A 25,305-nucleotide genomic window follows, 5' to 3' on the forward strand; every position below is an offset into this window, starting at 1 on the left:
ATAAAATCGTAGTAGAAATCAGTCATATGATATATGATAGCTGCTGTGAGTCACAGGAGCTGCCTTCTCAGAGAGAATTGTCTGCTTGTTATGGAACAGATTCTCTTTAAAAACGTGAATCTGCTTGGTTGAGTGTCTCAGAAAAATTGCTCAAATGATGATTTCATTTTAAAAACATATTTTAGAAGAGAAAACTTCAGTTTTCCTCTGTCAGTTGCTTTCAGCTGAAGAGCCAATGGCCAATGACGTGCCTAATTTCATGTCTGCTTGTTATGGAACAGATTCTCTTTAAAAACGTGAATCTGCTTGGTTGAGTATCTCAGAAAAATTGCTCAAATGATTATTTCATTTTAAAGACATATTTTAGAAGAGAAAACTTCCGTTTTCCTCAGTCAGTTGCTTTTTAGCTGAAGAGCCAATGGCCAATGACATGCCTAATTTCATGCCATAACACCAAGAACACCAAGAAGACAGAAAAAATACAGAAGCTTCCTTTGTTTATGTAAGAATAACTAAAATACAAAACTTCAAGTTAAACCATGTGGTAATTTTGGCTTATGCTTGGAAGCTGCTATCACTGATATCAGTGAAGCAAACCACAGAAATGTGATCTGGGCAGTAATATACTTCCTGCTGTAAGGGCAGTAAAAAAAGTTTAACCTTGTACAACAAATTATTATTTTCTAGCAATAGCAGGTGATAGCTTCTTTTTGTAATTGAATGAAATTATGAATTTGATTTTTTAAAAAGCACAGGGAATAATAAATATTTTTTTAGATAATTTTCTCTGCTATTACAACCTTCCCTCTTCGCTCTTACAAGGAATGCTTAAGGAGCCTGTTCACTCCAGGAATTAAATTCAGTACCCAGTCTCCTGAGATTCAAAGGGATCTTTCTCCTTTGAAGTAGCATTCTGCTATGTGACAAGCTGAAGATTACTGAAATAGCAGTATAGCATCTTAAAGAGGTATCACAGTTTGTCCTTTAGCATCCTATCTATTGTGTTTATAGTGAGAATTGCTTTCTCTGATCAGTTCGATTTTCACTCTAAGAAGACAAACATATAAACTCAAAACAAACTAGAAGTGGTAGTGAAATTCGTCTACCAAATCATGAAGATTAAAGATCACTAATTTAAATTGAGCTCACATTTGCAAAGAATAGCTGAAATGAATAATTATTTGAACAAAAACATCTTTAACATTTTTAGTGTTTTGGGGTTTTTTATATCATCACTGTGGCTGGCAAAATGCACTTTCCAGATTTTGTAAGATTTTCAGTGCCTGTAATGGCTTTTCTGAGTTATAAATTATCAAAGCAGGCGAATCATCAACCTTCTGGAACTGTTTTTAAATCAAAACAGACCAATGTCAGGAAGCAGGTATTTCAGAGCATATTCTGAAATTGTTTGTGTGGAGCACAACTTCCCTGGTGGTCACAGCTGGTTGAAATCCTTTTTCCACTGAAAACATTACTCAAATCCTATCTATTTTAATAAGATCAAGATTTGTGTTACTGGTTGGTTTGGAGTTTTTTTCTCTCCTTCTTTCCTAATTTATGGGTACTTGTTCCATGAAAAGCACATTCATTAAATTTCAAACACTCTTCTTGTTTTAGTTTTGTTATAAATAATTTAGTACCCCTGAAGAAACATTGTATGATGGCTTCAATGACCCTTGGGACAGAGACAGTGAAATCTTATCTAGAAGGTACAGTTTCTACAAACAGAAATGGAATGAAAAGGAAAACAAATTAAACCTCATTCATTTTATTTTATGAGGACAATGCTGCTTACAACAAGAAAAATAATACAGAAACATAGCAACAAATTAAGTGCCCAAATAAAACTTAACTCCAGAAAGCTCGTGTTGCCATGTAATTTTATCTTTGCTCCAAACCACTCAGTACTTACTTTTACACTTTCTTTCAATCTCATAATATATTTATTTTATATGAAGTCCCTGATGTGAGCTCTCAACACAGAGAGTTGCAAAAAGATGTGCACCTTGCTGTGTTTCCATCACATTTAGATTTATTATCCTGTGACACACACACAAAAAATGTTTACTTTCAGCTGCATGAACTAAGAGGTTCTTTCCAACTGTTTCAGAAATTTTCTTTAACAGTTTTTTCCAGAGATCAAAACCATACCTGCAGAGATCATGTACATCCACCCTGCTCAAAGCCTATCACGCTTCCTTATGAAACCCTTGTAGTGCTGGACACCATGCAGAATAAGCCCAGGGTTAGCCTGGCTGTCTCTTATGGGAATACTGGGAAGCAGCTGGCCTCTGCAGTGCACTGCAGTCCTGGTTTGGGTGCATTTTCCAAACAGGAAATGCCAGAACAAGGTGCTGTGTTGGATTTTTTGGCCACACAGAAGCTTGAACAGAAAGACCTTTTCAATTTCTCCCTGAATTGTCCTGTCTCTCAAATGTGTCATTCACTTTCAATTGTCCGTATTTGATTTCAATACTAATAAAAACTTATTTAGTTTTAGCATATTTCCCAGCTTCAAATTCATAACTGACTCTCAGGCCTTTTGCTTCATGTTGTTCATTTTACCCAGAAAAGAATTCCTCTGCGTTATTGCTACGGTCTCTTTACTCTGCACACATTCTGCATAAATGCATTTGCGTACTCTTTTTTAATTATTCATTGCAGCTGACACATATTTTCTCAAATGCTGAAATATTTCTTGATGCAGTTGTACTGGGAGAGTACTGATAGAGTGCACAGTTCTCCCTTCAGGTTACGAGAAGCCAAATTTAAAGTACTACACGTGTTCATTCCCACTTCAGGCCTGTTTATTTGCATTCAATTTGCTATAATGAAGCGTTCAAACTACACCTTACATCAACAGGCTAGACTCAATAAGAGCTCTTTATCAATAAACGTTTATGACAGAGCAGTTTAATGATTAGATATTTGTTCCTGTTCATCACCTGTATTATTACCCCACAGGAGTTTATTTCTTCTTTTCAGAGTTTCAGATTTAATCCAGCAGATTTTTGCAAATTTTTTTTTACTTTTAAAGAATACTCTCTCCATAAACACCTCCACTCTTCCCAATGGATTTTTTTTGTGACAGCATTTTACATGTCTAATTCCCCATATGCAAATATGAAAAGAGACAAGTAAAAAACTTGCTGAGTTCTTGAAAACGTTTTAACAATGCAGAAGCTCAAAGAGCCTCAGCTGCTTATTATAAAATGTTGTCTAGAACCAAAAATGCTATTAGTTATTTAAATGTAAATAAATGACAAAATGAAAAACAAAAAAAAATCCAAATTTCTTCAGACATATACATGTTAAAGAAGGACTGTTGAGTAGATCACAAGGAAATGGTCTCTAATATTTTCATTTCTGCACTAACTAGCATCTTCAAATTCATGCCTCATTCATGAAGAGAAATAAAAAATGAAGCAAAATATTTCAACTTGTCTCATTTTGTATACAATACTTCTGGAAGGGGCTGTTGTTCTGATATTATCACTAAATGCACTGTAAACCACAGAAAATACACACATGCAAAGTCTTTTCTACAACATCACTTCCATTGCTAGCAATCACTTGTAGGACATTTATAATTGCTTCTACAAAACATGCTCATCCTCTCTCTCTCTAACATATTATACTCCCAGGCACAGCTCCAAAAGTCTTGTTGAAACATGGATAGATTTTGTGGTGTGCTATTACTGTCATGTGGTTGATATTCCTTGGCTTGCATTCAAGTCAACTGCTTTGAGAGGGGGAAAAAAAAACCCAATATTGGTCCAAATTTTTTTCCATAGAGGGACAGATTTCTCAGGTTTGCCTAATTGAAATTCATTCATAAACTGAATACTACCTAATGAGAATTTCCTTTGATTATTAAAATATGTTAACATAAAAATATAAAATCCCAGAAAATTGAAATTATGTTTTGGAACAGTTTTATTTGGCTTTTTTAAACATTTTTCTTCTACAGATAGTTTATGTGGAAGAAAAAATGGTTTTGTCAAAATTAGGATCAATTCTCACTGTTGCTTTCTGCTTTTCATCTGGACATATATTTTTCTAAACATGTATTTCAAGGTTAAAATATTCCATACATTATTTCTATTGCTTTGGAAACCATTTAGATGCATGTAAAAAACTGGCTTACTTTCTGATTTATGCTGTTGATTTGTTGGTAGCAGAGGAGATTTCCACAGTCATGTCAGAAATTATTCTCTAACAAATTGATTCATTTTTTGAAATATTGCTTAGTTAACAAATTGAGGAAATATCAGTTTGAAGAAGATGGCTTTGCATTGATGCAAGACAAAGTTTTATCCTAAGATTATATAATTTTTCTCTTTGGTACTTCCTTAGAAACCAAATATTGTAATTTATTTTTTATTTCTGAGTTTTCTTCAGAATGTTAATGGGTTTGTAGCATTGTGTTGCCTAAAGTTATCATTAGTTGTTTTATATCCTTCAGGTAAGAGTATAATTTTTGTAGTCTGACAGGTTTCTGAAGCCCTGTAACTTTAGATCTTTACTGCTGCTTGGTAAAAGCAGAATTTCCTATGTAATTTTTTTTACAATCTTTCAAACAGGAATTATTTTTTCTCAAAATGCATATGCTTATATTTTCACATTCACAAAGTTATCCTTCTCCTCTTGTTTTTTTTTCCTGGTGGTATTTTTCTAATGCTAGGAAGTACTGTCTGGGAATATAGTTAAGATACTTGCTTTGTATTTAAATGGGATTGAAGATAAATAATTTGGTTTTAAAAATGGCTTTTAAAATATGGATTAGTAGCTTTTAAAATATGGATATCTTCATTAAAAAACCTTTTTCATGTGCTCTCCTTCCTATGTTCATGCCACAAAACTATTCAATTCGAAGACATTAAGCACAAAAAACAATCAGTTCCATCATTACATTTTCCCTGGCAAAGTAGGCTGGTCCTAGTAGTAAATTTACTAGGTTATGCTATCAAACAGCTGATAAATTTTTTAGAAACCATACTCTAATGGTTTTCAGTGATGGCACATTTTCTATACACAGATGAAGACGTAACACTCAGCTGGGAAAGGACTGAACAATACAGATTGTTTACGTTTTTCACATTTGCAAAATTTGGAATGCAACATTTTTTCAGGAAGTTTCCATGGTTTGAAGGTGGATACAAGGCAGTGAAGCTTAAACTAGAAATCAGAAATAATAGTTATAAGTCTAAACAAATGTGTCACTCAAGGTTAATACTTGGCTGTCAAAAAAAAAATTGTTTTCTTTTCTAATATAGTCTTAATGGGCTTTGAGAAGCCTGTGTGAAAATGAAGGGGAAGGGACCTTCCTTGCTTGATTCCTGTCTTGCCAAGAATCCAGTGTCAATAACTTTGAAGCTTTTATTGTGATCTTAAATATATTTAAAAGTTTTCCTCCTTCCTATGCAAGCAATGACTAAAAATATTTACAAAGCTAATTATGAGTTCATAAGACATCCACAGGAAGATGCAGTTCATAAGAAGAACAAAGGTCTATGATTTCTGTGAATTTTCTATCACCATAAAAATAATGAATTTGTGATAATTCCACTGATATTCAAAAGCTTAAATAACTATAGAAAGAGTAAGATGTGTAGATGCATTTAATAAGTTAGCCAGGTGAGAGCAAGGATCAGGGAAAACTGTCGTCATCTGATGAAACATTCAAGTTAAAACGGAGATGGATTATCTGAACACAGGGGAAATAAAGCTATCATCTTGAGCATTTTATGATGATCCATAAAAGAAAGTTAAAGCCCATGGAGAAAGTGCAACCGCTCTCAAAGTCAAGCATACTTTGGAAATGTATGACAGCAGTTTAATTAACAAAAATACTTGCTGATCTCACATGCCAAGAAAATAAATCTGTCATCAATGTGCAAGACACAAACCACAATGTGAAGCAAAAACCAACAACAACAACGTTGCTGTCAGCAAGCAGCAAGACCAAGAGAAGATGAGAAGGTACTGGCAATGTCTGTTAAAGGAACTAATGAATACCACAGCCAAGAAAAGGGCTGCATATACAACACATGGGAAGTTATGGGAGGAAAGGAATATCAAATGAAAGTATGATTTTATGTGTACAATATTCTTAAGTGAGAAAATCTGGAGCTGTACAATAAAGAAAAACAAAAAGGCTTTGCTAAATTATAGAAATAAGAGAGAAAAAAGTAGACTCAGCACATAGGTATGCACAACAAAATTTCTGAGCTCATTGCAAAATATTTCTAAAAATATAACAAATAGTGGAAAAAAAGCTTGCTTTCTTCTTTCTTTTCAAGACCCCATATGTATATTAACAATGCAGTTGGGAGAGAGTGACATAAGGATGACTCAACATTTCAGTTGAGCTTTGAACTGCTGCTAGGGCTTGTTCTTCCTATTTCAATATCAAGAGCAGAAAACTGCAAGGAACACAGTTCTCTAAAGAAATTCCAACACTGGTTTAGTATCCAGGGATAAGATGAGTTCTAATAACCTATAAAATTGCTAATATGTTTTCTTTCATCTACTAACTGCAGCAGTGTTTAGATAGCAAATGTTATTCACCTAAATTCCAGCTAAAAGGGCCAGGCAGGATACATCCAACTAAATGTACATAGTTGATTGAAGATCTTAATATAAAATACATGACTTAAAAGACTTGAGGGTTATTCTCTTTGCAGGAAAGAGGACAGTCACAAAAAAATTCAATTCACCTGATAAAGTTTGCCTAAGCTGCTCTTTTCTTTAACTACTGAAGGAGCATAGGCCTTTTTCTTGATAACCTTAATGAGGTGGGATATGTCTGTGCCATAATACAATCCCTCTGAAGTTAACTACTTCAGTAGCTTCTGGGTAATTTGTGAAAAAAAAAATCATGTTTCTGGTTTTCAGTTGAGCAATCTGAAAGGTCAGAGCACTATGAATCTCACCTTCCCCACTTCCCATATCATGGTGTGAAACTATATACAGCATACACAACTAAACATGTGTGAGGAAAAGAGATTTTTAGATACTTTCCCCAGTTAAGATTGGTTTGAAGGAGTCTGGACCCGTAAGGATATCTGCTGTCTTGGAGAGAAGGTCCTTTATTTCTCACAAATGTGGTATGAAGCAGAATTTAATAAGAAGCAAGGCCTCCCTGTCTCTCAGATCAGCAGTTTTACCCCAGAATATCCAGACATGGTATCTAATTTTCAGAAATGAGAGGTTCATTTCTAACATTCAGAAATAATACATCTGTTCTGGGTGGGAAAGCCAGCTGAGCCTGCACTGAACTCTCTTCCTCCTGTTACACAAAGAATCAAATGTCAATATGATGCAGTTTCACTGCCTCTGAATAACTGGTCTGGTAAGGAAAAGATGAAGTGATGAGTTCACAGATGGTTTTTCAAAACATTTGCGCAGCTTCCATTTTTTTTTTTTTTTTTTACAAAATAAATTGTGGCAATATTTTGGGAAGTTCATGTTTTAGTTTAGACACTCAAGAAGCATTTATGAAATAGCCCATAGGCAATCAGGTATCCAGAATTATTTTCCAAGGCAGAAAAATCCTTATCAGCAATTAAATGAAATATTCCTAAAACTAAAGATACAAAAGGTATATGTAAGTGCAGTTTAGAATATAAAACTTATTTCTCTAGAGCCTTAATATGGTTCTTTTGAAAAGCAAGGTACAAAGAAATAGAAATACAACTACCACAGTGAAGTCTTCATATATTTTTTTATGATGAAATAAAACAAAAACCAAACCTCCTTTTATACAATAACATGAGGGGGAAAGTGTCATTGCATTTCTATTGACTCTGTGGGCAGATATTCTAAAACAAGGTGTAAATGAGGCTTTCCATGGCCAAGGGAGCTAAATATAAGTAGGAAGGGTAATAAACTGCAAACATGAAAACAGTATTACAGTTGGCTTCAGGCCTGTCTCCCATTCTCTACTAATCATGCTGCAGCACAGTTATATATGAATGTTTATTTAATACTCTAAAAGCATGTTCAGGCATGGAAAAATGAAGCCTGGAATGAAAGCCATCCCTCCTCGAATGTGACTGGCATTGTTTTACTGCTTTTGTTTTTCTTTCCACAGTAAATTAAGTCTACAAACGTTGCCAGTGAGAGTCTTCACTGTCACTTTCACAAGGTCTCTCTCAGATATGAGGCTCTGCTCCATGGCAGCACTGACATGACTTGGATGCTGTCTCTGAATGCTCATACCAGCTGATAAGTCAATTATACATTCACTGGAAAGGTTAGGCTGAGCTATTTCTTTTTCCATTTCTTCAGGCAAAAAAAAAATCCTTTTGCCCGTTCAGAGCTAGAAAGTGAGCTATTTGCAGCTAAGGAGGGAGGTCAGGAAGAGCACATGAAAAGTTCCTTCAGATGGTGGCTATCAGTGTTCTCAAAAGTCTGCTTTTCAAAAATATTTCTTAAGAAAGAGAAAAAGGTGTTACTGTTCATATTTCCATATATAGAAATACAGCTAAACCATACCAATTTCAAATAAATTTTTCTGTCTTGAAATTTTTTTATTGATTTTTCCCTACATTTTCATAATAGGTTTAGTCACTGACATAACAAATTTGGTCCTGCAAAATATTAATGAAAAACAACTGGTGGCAACAGTAAAGCTGAAGGACTTAATTTTCAGACTTGAACTGAAATGTTAAACATTAAACTTCTATTTAGAAAGATATCAGCAAATTTTATGTGAAATCATAGTCACAACTGGAGTTTTTACAAAGGTGTTTTTAATGTGGAGCCATTTTTATAATTTTAATTTTTCAAAACAACAAATATCCTCTGTGTACATTTCTGTTAGTATTAAGGCTCTGCTAAAAGAAATCAACTGTTTAATCTTTCACAGTTTAGATTTTTATTATTTACAAAAGTATAAGGTCAAAGCTGCATACAAGGAAAATTTCTTGCAACTTGTAGTATCTGCCAACCCTTTTCAATAGCATTATCTCATTTTGGCAACTGTACAGAACAAAATTTATTACAGAACTGTTTTAGCAATTGGGCAATCTAGCCTTGACACACAATACTGATTTGGTTTCATTTACCTCTCTACTATTGTTTTTGTTGTTCTTAGGACTTATTTCTTTATATAATTTATATAAATATAATTATATTTCTTTATATAATTAACATATGTTAAGGAACTGAATAAATTCTAAACACATCTGTCTTGGATTAAAACATTTTGTAATTCCAAATATATATATATTTTTTTAAACATAGGATGTTATTTTTCCCTTATGAATTTAAAATATGAGACAATGAAAATCAACCTAGCCAAAAGGATATCAAGTTTTAATTGACATATACCCTCTAGAGCATAGACACTAAAGCCAGAATAATTACCCAAATTAACTCCAGACATTTGTATAGCAATCTTACTGACACATCATCAAAATGAGACAAGCAATCAAACAGCAGGTTTGTGGTTTTTTTCACCAGGAAAAAGAAAAAACTTCCACTGACTTAAAGAACAATGACAACAAGGTATTTAACTCAAACTTATTGATGGGTTATTTTAATTGTGGTCATAAAGAGTATACAGCCTTAACCTTAGCTGCACAGTGTGTCTCAACCCAGGGCTTCTCAAAGTAGAACACAAACACGGCAAATTACTGATGAGGAAAGTGAAGTATTGAAGGAAATAAAGTCACAAATCACTAATAATAACAGTGATATTAACCATGGAATATCTGCTTAACCTCTCATTTCTTCTAGACACGTACTATAGAATTACAGTTATCAAAACTGTGGGAGGATGTAGCACTGCTCTGCTGCAATGCTGAGGACAGGCATTCATGGAAGCTGTGAAGAAAAAGCGTTCTGAAAATCTTGCTACTCTATACAGAATTGGAACTAACTTAGTATGTCCTCACTGAATACAGATTAGAGACTTCTTTCCAGAAGATGAAAGCAGTGTTGGCATAAGCAATGACTGCACTTAATTTAAAATGTTCTCAGTCTTTTTTTATATACTTATTTAAAGGTTTTAAAGCAATCTTAGTCAAAGTGCCAAAATCATACAATGATGACTAGAATGAAAGAAGAAGAGGCAAAAACACAGGGTTACTGTAGAACAGGTTGCATCTACATAGAGATGACATACAGACTGCATTCCCCAATTTTGCAAGATGCAGATTATCTGTGTTCAGTTTAACCTTAAACCTCAGGATATCCAAAATACTAGTTTTGATAGTCTTTGTGTGACTGGAAGTATCTATTGCTTAGACTGTATTCCACTAAATTAAGTGTTGAGAGTTGCAGCAGAGTACAGTGGGAAACCCAACCCAGCATACTAATTTATATGTGATTTATCATTAATATAGCATAAAAAATGTGTACTTTAACACCCAGATTTATCTGGTTGTATTTATTAATTTAGTATTGATCACAAAATATGAAGTTTTCATGCAGACTGTTTTCAGAAATATCCAACTCCAACAGCTACAAAGTACACAGGCCTCTTAGTTTAGATGCAGAACAGTCAAGTACCGAAAAAATTAGTTACTTACCTGACACTGAACAGAAAGGTTAAAATAATCCCACCTGAAACAGTCAGCAATTTTAGTATGATAGACTTCCATTTAAGTCCTAGCACAAATCAGAATTTTTGAATCCAAGTTTTCCAGGGTCATAAGTAAATGGTCTCTCCAAACCAGAGATTAACACAGGAGTAAATAATGGCCTGTTTGCCATTTAGAGACAGAATAGAACCAGATGACAGGTCTCAGCTTGTTCCAAAGAGGAACAGGCAAGATTCCAAAAATGACTGAAAATACTAGTAAGGGAAATATTTCATTCCCAGTAGAGCTGGAGGCATTACAGTTTCAGTCCTGCTCAGTACAGCTCATGTTGCTGAGGTAACGAGATTTCTCACTCAGCTGGTGGAATTCATTGCTCCTGAGTAGCAAGAATTGCTTAGAGTTTAACCAATACAGAGAATATTTATAACACTCTTTTCTCATTGCTGTAATTTTTAAACACTGAGCTGAGGTATCACAAAATACTGAAGAAAAACAAAACCAAAAAATAAACATCACAGGACACTAAAAATATATACAGAGCATATCGAATTTGTCATAAGTACAAAAGCTTTTTAGACACTTACCCAGGCACTCACACATCTGCCACAAGTGGTGATTTTGAAATCTCCATAGAGATCCTTGATGGCACCAGTTGTAAAGAATCCCTCCACCATCAGCAGAATGCCATATACAAAGAATGCAGCTGCTACACCATATATCACGTACTTGAAGATGTCAATCCTGTATAGGAACAGCAAAAATTAATTATCTGCATAGATATTTAAAGCTGATTGAAATTTCAGGGTGAGATGATCAGACCCCCCTGAGTCTCAAACTTTATGACTGACTGGAAGTGCAAGTGCTGATGTGCCATAATGACAGGTGAAGCTGAGGACAGCAATGAACTCTGAAATAAAATAGTGTTGATATAAGAAACACTGGGTCATTGAATCTAATTAAATGTAAAAATGGATCTGTTTAGGTAAGACAGCAAATATTTTCACATCAATTTAAAAGTCAGTTACTTTTCAGTTTTTTTTTTTTCCTGTAAATGAAGTGGAAAAGAAAAAAAAGAAATGGAAAAGGAAGAAAAACCTGACACATCTCCTAAGTCATACATTCTATCCAGCACTTAGTTTATAAAAGATATTTAGTTGCAATCTTCAATAAAACACATACACATACAAGTCTGCAGTGTCAGTCTGTGCTACCTTCTCATTGTTATTCTCCCACTTATTCTCCAGTGGACAAAGTGTTTGACACAGAATAATAAAGTCATCACGAGAGATTCCTTACTTCAAACCAGAAACATATTATTCCAGAAATAATGAGGTCAGATCATCCGGAATTCTTCTATAATGAGGCTTTAAAATATAATTTCACAGGCACACAGCTGGAGCAATGGAGGGATGGCTTGCAGTGTGCCATGCAGGGTCCTGGAAGGCTCAGTTCATGGAAAAGATTACCTGGGTATGTGGTTGTTCTGCCCAGCACTGCCTGTAAGTTCAACCTTGGCTCAAGGAGACTGTGCCTCCTAAATGTTCTCTCATGACCAGCATTGGGGACAGGATTTTTGATAGCACCTCTCTGCTCTTTTTCTATACTTGGAAATATTCCTACCGGCCATGGCCTTAGATCAGCAGATTTCAAAGTTTTCTACTTGAACTTCTCTAAAAAAAATAGTCACAGTAAATTGTCAGTTTGTTGATGTGACAGGGAAGGAGCTGTACAACTCTTTATAAAATTGCTATATTCAGATTTAAGATGGTACTTAATTCCAGTTGTATTCTCCAGGTCAAGATAGTGACACTTCCTAACAGAGAAAGAAAAAAAATAAACCTGAGAACGATTAGGATCTGCCAGATGAATTTTGACATGCCATTACCCACACTGGATGTTTTCTCAAGACAATGATTAATATTTTTATTGTTATGAAAGGAAAATTTAATGATAACAATTCCTTATGAGCACACTTTCCATCATCACTCAAAAGACAACTCATAATACACATTTTACATGTATAATACAATGAAAAAAGCTCAAAAACCTGTTAAAATATCTTTGAGCTTGAATAATTTTCAAAAGATTCAAAGTCAAGTTCAGGTCCACATTAAAAAATGCCATCAAAATACATTTAAACTTCTGACATATCTGGGGATGGGAGAAGCACTAGAAATTAATGCTTCTGGAAATGAGACAGGTTATGTTTTCCCCTAACATTCTAATACCAATGCATTTCCAGCTTTTTTTTTTTTTTTTTAACACTGCTTTTTGTCTCATACTCAAATAAAAAATAGAGTAAGTAAATTTCTGCATGGAATAGATACTTGAATGACTCAAAAGGGTGAAAATATTCTACACTCTAGATGGTATGAGATGATGCAGATTAAATTTATTTTAATATACATAATACATTGCAAAAATGTAATTTCCCTGATTTGACAGTAATTGAGCCATTGTAACACTTCTTTTTAAACATCAAAACTGTGTTTTAAGCCTATCTTACCTATAAGTGATTTTAAAAAAGGTTACAAAAACAAATAGACAGCAACTTTATGACTATTCCATAAAAACTCTTCCAATTCTTAGATATATATAGTTTAAACAATTGTGACCTTCACCAGTGGTTGAAGTCTGGGAGTTCTGCCAGCAGCAGCTCCCCTCAGACCTCAATGTGCTCAGTTACAAGCTCTCATTGCCCTAAAGAGATTAGGACTTTGGAGAAGTCCAGAGACTATTTCAGTCCTTACAACAGCCCTTTAAACCATCTGTGCTGAGTCTCCCACTGAGCCGCTTGTGTCAAAAAGTGTGCTAAGAGATCTCTGCTTTTCCCTCAGCCTTATGTGCATCTACAGGAATAACTTTCACTTGAGCCTTCCTTTCACAAAAGGAAAAAAATATATATAGCCCAACAGTAGCCAAATATAGAAATCGATTTCCTCCTCATCCACTCATTACAGAGAGGTCGTAAAATCTCTATTCATCATCAGACTACATGGGATGAAATGGCCAGCCTTATTCCAAGGCAGAAAGATGTCCTATGAAGCAAAAAGTAAAAAGATAAATGAAAATTGTGAGACAATCACTCAGCTACCTCTTTAAAAGCCAGATAGAGTTGTATTGCAGTATAGCTACATTTAGTGCCTGCTGTATTTAAAGGAAATGTATTTACAACAATAACTATATATATATATATATATATATATAGTTTTAAAGATAGAATTACTATTAATTTATTCTGCGGCATCTAATACAGTTCACATAAACTTTTATTTTCTCATTAAGTTGTAATAGATAAAAGATAGACCTTATAAAATGGAGATTGCCTTTCTTTAAAATAAAATGTGATTCTTCGTGGATGAACTCAGGGAGATTAATTGCCATCTGTGCTTCAGCAAATTCTCAAATGCTGCAGACAGAGCCTGAGAGCAACCAGGGAGGTAGAAGGGAATGGCAGAAGGGGTGGTGAACATGAGCCAATGAGCAAGATGGGTAAGGACAAAGAAAATGAACAAGGAGGCCTTACACTTGTATAAGCTGGAGTGGAAGGAAAGAAGTGGGTAATGAGCAAAGGAAGGAGACAAAATGATAAAAATAAAATTTCATTCTTCTGACAGGATTGGAAAAATATGCACTATTTTACAAAAAAATATTTATGTTGTATTGGAAAAATATACATTATTATTAAAGCTACTCTGACCTAGGCTGCTGAATAGAATAAGCTGAATTATTATCTAAGCATAAAATAAATGTGAAAAGCATCTTGAAGTTAGTGAAAGCTTTTTTAAAAAAATATAGAATAATGTAAGCCATATATTTATCTTAGCCTGGTGGATTCTCCATGGATTCTGGATCTGCCTGTCCTCACAACACTATGTTCAGAAATGTTAAAACATTACTTTTTTTAAATTGTTATTTAAATCAAGCTGATCCTTCAATTTTTAGTTCTTTCTCTGCTGCTAGGTCATTAATTATTCCACATTAACTAGACTTCCCTAATTCATTAGTCTGAATCTGGATTCTATCCAACAAGAAACATATTCAAAATATCTCTAGAGAAAACACTTTCTTCTTCTGGAAGAAGGTATTCAGGGAAGCCATCAATGCTAGCTTCTCAATGAACAGGTTGGAACTGAAAACCGAGTAGACTATCCCAGCAGAGACAAGTCAGAGGTGAGTGAAAATATTCTTAGTGAGTCAGACCAATGTTTCAGATTTCCTACTGTGTATTTTCATGGTGTTTTGGCAAATTTAAGCATTAAAAAATATAATAAATCAGCAAGAAATAAAATAATGTGTTAAACAGACTTGTCTATGTTCAGCAGGTTTTTGTGAAAAGCATCTTAATACAGTTTTGGAACAGCATACATACTTGTTAGGGATATATTTTGTTAAATTTGGTTAATATAGGAATGCAGTACAGACATTTAGTTGTAATTAACAGCTAAAGTTCACACTAATTTGCCCTGTGACAGGATTCTTTTGCTGCCCAGAAAACCATTCTATTCTAAATAATTATGTGTGCACTTCAGCCTAAACATTTTGCCTAATATTCCAAAGGTTTTCATTGGTCAACCCACCAGAATACCAGATATTACTGTGGGACTAGTTTTCCTGAATTTATAATTCTGTCTCGTGTATCTATTCCAGAATTTCCAACATAACCCAATATCTACAATGATATTAAGATATTACAGATGTTAAGTAGAACATGATTAGCAGTGAATTGTACCTATACTTTCTGAATTCAAGTTTCAGGCAATTTCACCTATTTCCAAGATAAAAACCCCAAACACAATAAGAAAAATAAAATACCAAAGCAATCAAAGTACTGAAATGTTAATAAGATTACCATAGTACAATATCTAATGAAAAACTGCCTTTTTTTTTTTTTCAACCTGCATAGAAAATTTAGAAGGATGAGAAATACATGCAAATGTCACTATTGGGGTAGAAGGGCTTCTCCTGTTTTGGAGGATTTTTTTTGTTTGTTTGTTTTTTTCTCTTTCAATGACAGGGAATTTTGAATACTTGATGTTTACATCTAGAACACACATTAACCTCTGTTACTCTGTAAACCAGAAATGCTGGCCTCCATGCTGATCCTCTTTCCCCCTAAGGGACTGATGCTAAGAGGGTGCTAAGACACTGAGATAGCAGCCTCCCCCCTCATACTGTCTCAACCTTGTAGAAATAGTTTTGCAACTGTGTTTTTAGAAGACAGACAAGATATAAGGGGATGTTTGCAAGCAAAATGTCTGTTTAGGCTATGCAGAAACCAAGCCCCCTGGAACTTTTAGAAAACATCTGCTCAGGCTCCCCTGCAAACCAGCTGGGGACAATTTCTTGGTGTCAGTTCATTATACTATTCACTTAAATAGATTGAGCAAAGAAGATAACTGGTACCATGAAACAGAGAGAAATCATCAGGAAAAGGAGGAGACAAACAAAGACAAACTTCAGGAGGAAAACAAGTAGGGAGAAAGAAGAATTTATTTATAGTCATATACTACCTGCAAAGTAAGACAAAGCCCCCCAAGTAAAAGCCCAAATGAGATAAAAGAAACGGAAATATTCTCACTGTGAAGGGGAAAAAAATGAAAATAATAAAAAAAAATTCAGCATAAGTCCATGAGTATTTTTTCCTAGATTAGGTTAATAAGGAGTCTAACTTCTAAATTTCAGGTTGGAAAAAAAAATAAAACTGGAGTATAGAATGCTTAACTAAAGTGCATCAAGAAATGATAAGAGAAAGGATTAACAGTCAAGGAATGAAAAGACCAAAAAAGATGAAAAAGTAATTTTTATTAAAGTAGAAAAAAATACAACAGAAAGAAAACAGAGATGTTGATTATGTATTTCTGAAATAAATTTTGTGTGTAATCATACAAAACATTTGATCGAAACCAAAGCCAGATTGTTAGTATTATATAAAGAAGACATCATCCTACTACAATATGCAAGTTACATTCATATTCTTCAAGGGCCAGATTTTCTTGTTCTGCTCGGAAACAAAGCTGATGTGAGACAAGTACCCATTGGTTTTAATTTGTGATTTTCAACTCTCTACAGCCATGGAAAATAGAACCCTAGATCATCATCCTCTACAAGTTTGTTGTTGCCTTCCTAGGAATGGAACAGTTGAATATAGATTTCTTGCAGAACGTCTGAAAAGTGATATAGAATCCTCAAACTAATGCAAGAAGAGCACAAGCAGCACAAACCACATCTGTGTTCTGTGAATCTTGTAACTTTCTTTATACAGGAAAAGGTCCAGCATAATTTTAGTAATCATGAAAACTTTGAGTCCCAAACACTGAATTTTTACTACAACCAATGGACAAGGCTTCTCCTCAACATTGTTTGGCGGTTTTTAACCTAATGTTGTTCTGTCTAAAACTACTTTCTTAGAAACTTTTTTAGAGATGCTAATTGCAGAAAATATCAGAAGCATTCTGAAGAAAGCAAAAGCACCAGTGGAACTAAGGCAGAGTATTGTGCTGACTTCTGGTGGAATTACATTATGGTTGTTGTACACTATGGATACTGAATTTCCAGGCATAAAGGGTAAAAGATGTTGCAAAAGCATATCACAGGATTTGTGAGTGTTTCGTTAGTAAACTATAAACTTGGAGACACACAAGTACATACTGACAGCATAAGATTGACAGCTTATTACTCTACACCCACATTGGGATCATAATAGTGAGTTTACCCTTTTCAGATATCCTGTGGAACACATTTTTAGAGATGCTAATTGCAGAAAATATCAGAAGCATTCTGAAGAAAGCAAAAGCACCAGTGGAACTAAGGCAGAGTATTGTGCTGACTTCTGGTGGAATTACATTATGGTTGTTGTACACTATGGATACTGAATTTCCAGGCATAAAGGGTAAAAGATGTTGCAAAAGCATATCACAGGATTTGTGAGTGTTTCGTTAGTAAACTATAAACTTGGAGACACACAAGTACATACTGACAGCGTTAAGATTGACAACTTATTACTCTATGCCCACATTGGGATCATAATAGTGAATTTATCCTTTTTAGATATCCCGTGGAACACGGAGTTAGTTTTACATGGCACATAAAGCATAGTTAGCAATATGGATATTACATATCAAGATACACTTTCCAATTTATCTGTTTATTGGGATCATAATAGTGAGTTTACCCTTTTCAGATATCCTGTGGAACACAGAGTTAGTTTTACATGGCACATAAAGCATAGTTAGCAATATTGTAAAGTGAGCAAAATAAAGGCAGTTAAAAAAGAAAAAGATATTTCTGTTGAGATGAACCACCTATTGAGAAAGGGAAAATCACAAGCCATGAAGTGATTACAGCTAATCTAAGATTCCAGTCAACCAGGAAGGAGAGCTACTTAACGCAGTACTAAATAATACAGATGTCTACCCTAGAGTAGGAAGCTGTATTTGCAGAGAAGATGACCAATAAATTCTTTATGCAAGATCACTCTGCTGGTATTCACATGCACTGCTATGAATTTTCCAGATTATTCCACTGGTATTCTCATGTGGTGCTCTGAATTGCCTTATTCCATTTCATAAAATGAGGACCATGTCTTTGCAGGTAATTGCCAAATCCTAAATTTTACTTACACAAGTTCTCACTGGTATTTCCTTTAACAGAATACAGAAGACTGGACTACATAATACAGCTGAGTAGGTGATAAATGTGACTTTTCAGCACTGTATAATCTTGTAAAGGTCATGTTCTCAGGTGCTGTTATTTTTTGCCAGATTTGATGCATCTGCCAATGATATCAGATCTAAAATCTATGTTCCTATGTTCTATCTAATATTTGATATGCTGTATTTGTCCAGGGCTGCTATTTATATGTGACTCAATAATTCCAATGAAATAAAAACTGTTCTCCTTAAGTAACCTGAATCGCCAATGACATTGTGCTCTCTCTGGTGCTTCCTGCCAAATTATAATACCCAAAGAAGACACGTGGATCAAGGCTGGATATTCCATGCAGGGAAAACTTCATTCTTCTACACAATCTCAGTTGCTGTTTCCAAACATGCTATGGGACAGGCCAGCCTAAGTTAGCAATTATTTGATACAGAGCATTATAAATTTTGCTTTCCATAACATAAATAGTATTTAAAACATAATGTATGTTCAAATTTAAAGAATGTTTTTGTAAGAGATCAAAAATATATAGGGAAAACCAGATTACTACTATTGTGTATTAAGTAGATGTCTTAAACAGAATAATCACACAGTCTAATGCAAATGTTTATAAATATCACATGTAATACTAGCTTGTCCTTTACTATGGGGCACATTGTAATAACTTTCAAAGGGTTCCACTGATATAAGTAGATAAGATTGATGATAACAGTAATATTTTAGTGCTACCAGCACTTGTGATAGCAGCAAAGTCAACAACAACAACAAAAAAAAAGACGGCAAATAATAACATCCATTTATCTGCCTCTCAAAACATTGTTTTTTATCCCTAAGAGGGTAGATATAAAAGACTCTACACCTTTTTTTGTTTCACTCAAAAGAAAACAGTTGTACATACATATGTATATTACAAAACAATACTATCTAATAAACCCTGACTACGCACTAACAGAAAAGTCATCAGCAAACATCATACTTGGCCACAGCAGTATCTGAAACACAAGTTTGACATCCTGAAAGGAAGGAAATTTTTAGACCTGGGAAGGTGGCACCAAGACAGTGTCTATGCAATTTCCTGTAGAGAACACAGTGACAACAGAATTACGGATTGCAACTTCATTTAGTTTACTATTTGGTTTCGCACCTTTAAAGGAAGTGAATTTACAACGACCTGAATTAGCTTTGACTGTAGTAGGAAAATGGGTTTAATGCTACTATCAGGGAGGTTTCTTCATTTTCCACTCTAAGAGCATGATTCCCTTGTTCCATGGCCTATATATCACAAACATGTGACAGATGGCACTGACTGGCTTTGCGTACTAAAGAGAAAGAACTGGAAAAGGATGCTGTTGAGAAATACACAAAATGTACCTTGTGCTCCTGATTTTCTAAAATCTTCTTTTGGAATTTGTTCCGAACACCAGAAAAATATAAAAATCCAGCTCATGTGATACATGCTTGATAATCATATGTCTTGTTCTGCTGACTTTGTAATGTTCTCAAAATCAGTGATTAAGTAGAGAAAATGTAGTTATACCTGGTACTTTGCAGATAGTGTTCACTGCATTTTATTAAGTTATTCAGAGAATGACTGAAAACTACATCCATCTCAAGCAGATGGCTCAGTCTTAGTGAAATCTACAGAGCTCTTAAACTGACAAAGTCAGCAACATAAGCCATTCACCTCTTGCAGTTAAATATTATAAAAGCAGTTTTCAGGATAACTTAAAGCATCATATATATTTTCTTAAGCTTCCTTTGGATCACAAGGAAGTAAAATAACTCCTCTACAGCCCCTGAAAGAATCCACATCCCAAAAAAAGGCCTATGATTTCTGCAAATTCCCAAACAAACATTCCTTCAGTTGGTGGGGGAGTGGGTGGAGGGAGACAGCTACTATTAGAGCAGTGAAAGTCTGGAACTGTAGGGAATGAAGCTTCCCAAAAGTCCTTCAGAAGGCAATATAATTAGAGGTTAATCCAAATGAAAAATCACACATTGATAATTCCAGATGTCTTTATAGTCATCCAATTTATTAAAGGTTTATGGATTTAAAAACTACTGTCTAAAGAAAGAAGAATCTACCATTCAGCTATGTGATTTTTGCAGATATGTTCTCTTCATAAGGAATACCTGTCTATACAGCATTTGCTCTCATGAATTTGAACACATTGGATTTATATTAGCTTTCAAGTATTTAGAGTAACTTTTACCTTTCTCCCCTGAAGAAATTAAAGTCAGGCTATAATCCAGTGCTTTGAGACAAAATCCTTTCAAAAAAATTATTGTCATTTTTTAGAAATTTTTGGGTTTTGCATCTTATTAAAGGCTGAATTTTGGGTTGTGTTTTCCCTCTATAAACAAGCAAGCAAAAAAACAGTCTCTCTACCCTACCCAGCACCTCTCTAACTTGCCTCCATAACTTTGGAATTATTGACCATGATCATTCTATATTGTAACTTGAAAAGAAAATCATAAGTTTGAGAAAATTTATATATCTGACTGGCATTTATGGAATTTAAATGGCAGCTACAAAACTTTTTTATAGTTTTTAAATTGCAAATATTTACTACTTGTCAATATTTCCACAGCAAATATGATATGCAGCTGTTATAGACTCCTTGAGTTCAGACTGTAATTCTTCCAGGGAGATGGGATGAGGGACCAGTCTGCAGGACCAACACTCAGATCACCTCTTTTATTCCACAGGGCTGTTGCTGTTGGCTGAATCCCCAAGGGCTGAATGCTCCAAGAGAACTTTGCTGCCTATTGCAGGTTCTTCATTAATTAATCTCTCCCCAAGCGCCAAGGCATCGTGTGGAGCGTGGGCAGCCCAGAGCAGCCCCAACCCCGTGGCCAGGAGAGTCTGAGGTGAGGGGTTGAACCCTTCTGGCTTCCCTGAAATGTGGTCCTGGACCATGGGAAGGCTGAGGGGAGGCCCTGGGAGAGGCCAGGCAGGGACAGTCAGGGCTGTTGATGCCCTCAGGGACACTGATATCGGCATTTCTGAATGGCATTGCTAGATCTAGGTGTTTTGGCTTTTATTTTAGGCATTAAGAGAGTGTTTCAGATTTTGTTTATGCCCTCTACATGCCCTACTTTCTCTACAGGAGTCTGCTGCTTCTTCTAAATTATAGCCAGTAGCTGCCCTGACAGAGATAAAAGATACAGGGTGGCTTGTGAGTTGTGTTATTTGCATTCAGAACACAATGCAAAAAGTTAAAAGAGCCTTTTTCTCTTGCCACACACATAAATAGCTCTCAGATTGGGATTGATTTTTATGCTGAATGACATTTAAAATCCAGCATGCTAATAAAAATATAGACAGAAACCATAAGCATGATTAAACAGAATCTAAGACACTTCACTCCACTGCAGCATCTGCCTGGCACATTTATCACAGAAGGACAGAGTCCAGGCCAGCCTGAGATGCTTCACAGCACTAGAAGCATTAAGAGCCCAAATGTGTTAAATAACCTTTAAAAAGTACAGTTGACTAGGGCACACTGCTAGATTTTTTTGAAGTTCTTATAATTTTTAATCAGAAAAATAAAAAACTATGTTTTATTTCCATTTCAATATGTATTGTTTTAAGGATGTGGCACTACAACATTTATTTCTACTTACATATTCTTCTTTCTGGTTTTTGATCTTTCAAAAGTATGATTACTATAGAACTTTTGTACTGCAAATGGTTAATCAATACTTGTGAGAAAATATCAAGGATTTATGCTCCCTACAAAATTATTTTAAAAGCACTGTAATATCTACTTAAACAGGTAGAAAATTAACATGTGCAAATTTCTTTAAGAGTCACACACTTTACCCAGTTCAAAGCAATTGCTTATCTGCTTTTAATCAATATATTTTCTCCTCCTGCCTTTAAGACATAAGTTTAGATACACCTTTCACAACTGAATAAAATCAAATTTTACGTTACAATAAGCCTGCTGAAGAAAGAAGTGGGTTTAATATCTCTTTAAGTAAACAAAGAAAAAAAACAGATCCAAAACCTGCTAACTAAGAAAAACAAATGCCAGGGGGAAAAAAATTACAATTCCTTAATCTTTTACAGTGAATTATATGCATTTGGACTATATTCCCTGACTGATACTTTCACTTTAGGATGTGACAGAGAGAAGCTGAAAAACTTGCTACAAAGAGAAAACATTGATTTGTGGCTATTCTGCACTAATAGCTCCCTAGGGACTTATAAAATAAGTTAGAGCCTAATAAAATGACTGATCTTTCATTCAGGATAACAATGAACCTTAGCCACCAAGTCAAGCCAGACTCATCATTCTAAATGACAATTCCAAAAGGCAAAGCAGAAGATACATCTTCCCCTTAACTGAACATATTATTATACAGGGATATAAAAATGCCTTGATCCAAAGAAGAAATTTTATTTCAAAGAAGAATTTGGTGTAGCAGTGACATACTTATTTGGTTCACTCTCCCTTCTTGCTACTAATCCCAATTTTTTTGACAATCCAGGACAATCCCACAGTGAGTACACCTAAAATTTGCAGAGAAGCTTTGGAAAGGATGTTGATAACATATTCCAAGAGAAGTTAAGTTTCAGATTCCATTTCTAGCTCTCATGCAAACAGTGGCACCCAGTCAGATCAAATATACATATATCTTGTTCATTTTTGTATGCCAAACCATGAATAAAAGGAAAAAGTAAGAGCAAGCAAGTCAACAGGATAACCTCTAACACTAGCCTAGCCTTTGTGACATCCTGAGCTGGATAAATTTGTCATTAGAAACCATCAATGGATTTGTTTTCCATGATTATCCAGTCTTCCCTTGAAGCCATAAAAATTTCTGGCAACCATAATACGCAAATATGTTTACAGTTTTGCTATGAAAAAATTTAAGAACTTGCTCCTGCTGAATCTGGTGCCTAATGCTTTCCTCTGATACCTCAAACTTTTTTTACAGGAATAGAAAGACAATCCAGTCTTGAGTGTCTTATTCATAATACTGTGAATTTACAGACCACTCATGCAACAGTTCTTAATTACTCCCTTTCTAGACTGAAGAATTCTCCTATACTCAATTTTTAACCATGTATCTCCTGTTCTGTAATCATCTTTTCTTTGGGTTCTTTGAGGAACCTACGTTGTATACAGTATTTACAATACGAATTAAAGATGAACTTATATAATGGCATAGGTATGTTCTCTGTTTCAATTTGATTTTTCCATTTGTTGGTCATTTGTTTGCTTTCTGATCAGTTCTAAGCCCTGAGATGTTTGTTGTGGAACTATCCATCAGAAGAGGTCAATGTTTCTGATGATCAAGTCACTTTTGTGAAAAATGTTCATGAAAGAAAATAATTACAAATTTAAGGATAGGCTTCTTCAGCTTTAGTTACAACCATTAGCAGCTAGGTAAGAATGTGAATTTCAAATATCTAAGATAATCATGTCTTTAAGAGATAATTTTAAAGATACAAGAAAACATTTCATTTCATTTCAGCATGAAATAAACTATTTTTTTAGTTTATTGAGAAATTGATGCTCAGAAAAACAAAGGTCTTCCAGAAACAGATTTTCAGGAATAGCAAAGCATGAAACCTTCAAAACAGCTTAATTTTAGAAAAACCAGAGGCAACAGAATTTTGACATTTCAAGTCTCAGGGTTCTGCACAACTCCTTGGTTACCTCTTTACTGTGTTTATTCCCAGAACTGATACTTGTTGCACAAGTCTGCTTCATCTATTTATAGTTTTGTGACCACGGGGTTTGTTTATTTGTTTGTTTGCTTGCTTGTTTTTTAAATGCAAGGGTGAACAGATTTATCGACATTATATGAAGTAAATTTTAGTAATAGATTAGTTAAAGCTTTGGGATATTTAATAGTATTACAAATTGCTTGTAATACTAAAAATATCAGCTTGGTCAAAACTTCATCTGCTAAGCTTATCCAAACCATTTTCTTTATGATTTTCACTAAAAATAACATTTTCTTGAGTCAAATTTATATCCCTTGTGGAATTTTTCAGCAGTTTCAAAAGGAAACAAGTAAAAAGAACTTACAGGGTGAAGGCATCAATAACGTCTCCTGCAGATCTTGTCATCTCAAAGTAGGTTTGCAGAATGTTGACGGTTCCTGAAAGTGCTTCATGTCCACAGCCACAGAACAGTGCAACTCCAGCGTAGAGCAGGATGGTAGCAATCAAAGATGCGTAGGGAATCCCTCCCAGGCATTTGATGCAACACTCGAAGCACCCTACAAGAAAGAAAAATATAAAGTTATATGCTACTAAATTATATCAAAAAAGCAAAAAAGAGTGTCTTATTTGTGAGAAAAATTTCTGAAAATTAAAGACTGTAGGCCAAAGAGAGTTTAGGTCAAGTATAACAACCCAGACTGTCAGAAAACCTGTGAAAAGTTAATCCAACTTCTGAATTTTCTCAGTTGCTACTTGACCTATTAAATGTAGACATGCCATCTGATTAACATGAAAGGTTAAACAGTTAGTTCCTTGCAGAAGTTCATGTTTTTATTCAGAGCAGTTTACAATGCCAGTCCTAGGTTATATCTATATTCACAATTCCTGCTGGTCACCTATCAGATTACTGAGGAGGACTCTCAATAACGGGAAAACCACTAAAAAAATAAAAAAGACTTTCAGTCCAATACCTTCCATCATCATAGGTTTATTCCAGTTTTTTGGACATGCACTTCTGACAACAGAATTGCTCCTGCCCGCAACACCAATTCCTTCTGCACCGCTCAAATACAAGAATAAACAAAGACATCCACCAAAGAGCATAGAATTACAAAAAAATATAGTTGAATTTTCTCTCAATATATTTTACTCTCTGAGGTGTTTCTTAAATTAAGGTAATTGCTCTTGAGTTTTAAAAGGCCAACTTCTTGTCCTGCCATCACAATGCCCAGTTCCACAAAAAAACCCATTTCTTCAGTAAGTGTGGTCAAGTTTCTGGCAGTACCCTACCTAGTTTCATGAATGCAGCATCTCTGACTCTTCCAAATCTCATCAATCCCATAACACTCCTTACACCCCAGGGAACCCTTCCTATTGCCTTCTGAAGGGACACAGAAGATGGAAACCACT

The 25,305-nt window shown here is 34.7% G+C and overlaps 1 protein-coding gene across 1 annotated transcript in view; it reads right to left on the minus strand.

The window, feature by feature from the left end:
- Positions 1-24,876, minus strand: part of GPM6A (glycoprotein M6A) — a 37,560-nt gene extending 12,684 nt beyond the window's left edge. Inside the window, exons 1-3 of the mRNA XM_041480144.1 lie at positions 24,867-24,876; positions 24,260-24,452; positions 11,135-11,291 (exon numbers count right to left, since the gene is read on the minus strand). Of these exons, the coding sequence (XP_041336078.1) occupies positions 11,135-11,291; positions 24,260-24,452; positions 24,867-24,876 (360 nt within the window). The remainder of the gene's footprint in view (positions 1-11,134; positions 11,292-24,259; positions 24,453-24,866) is intronic.
- Positions 24,877-25,305: the final 429 nt, after the last annotated feature.

This window comes from Pyrgilauda ruficollis, unplaced genomic scaffold, assembly GCF_017590135.1.
Source record: "Pyrgilauda ruficollis isolate IOZ18807 unplaced genomic scaffold, ASM1759013v1 scaffold5, whole genome shotgun sequence".
Taxonomy (NCBI): Eukaryota; Metazoa; Chordata; class Aves; order Passeriformes; family Passeridae; genus Pyrgilauda; species Pyrgilauda ruficollis.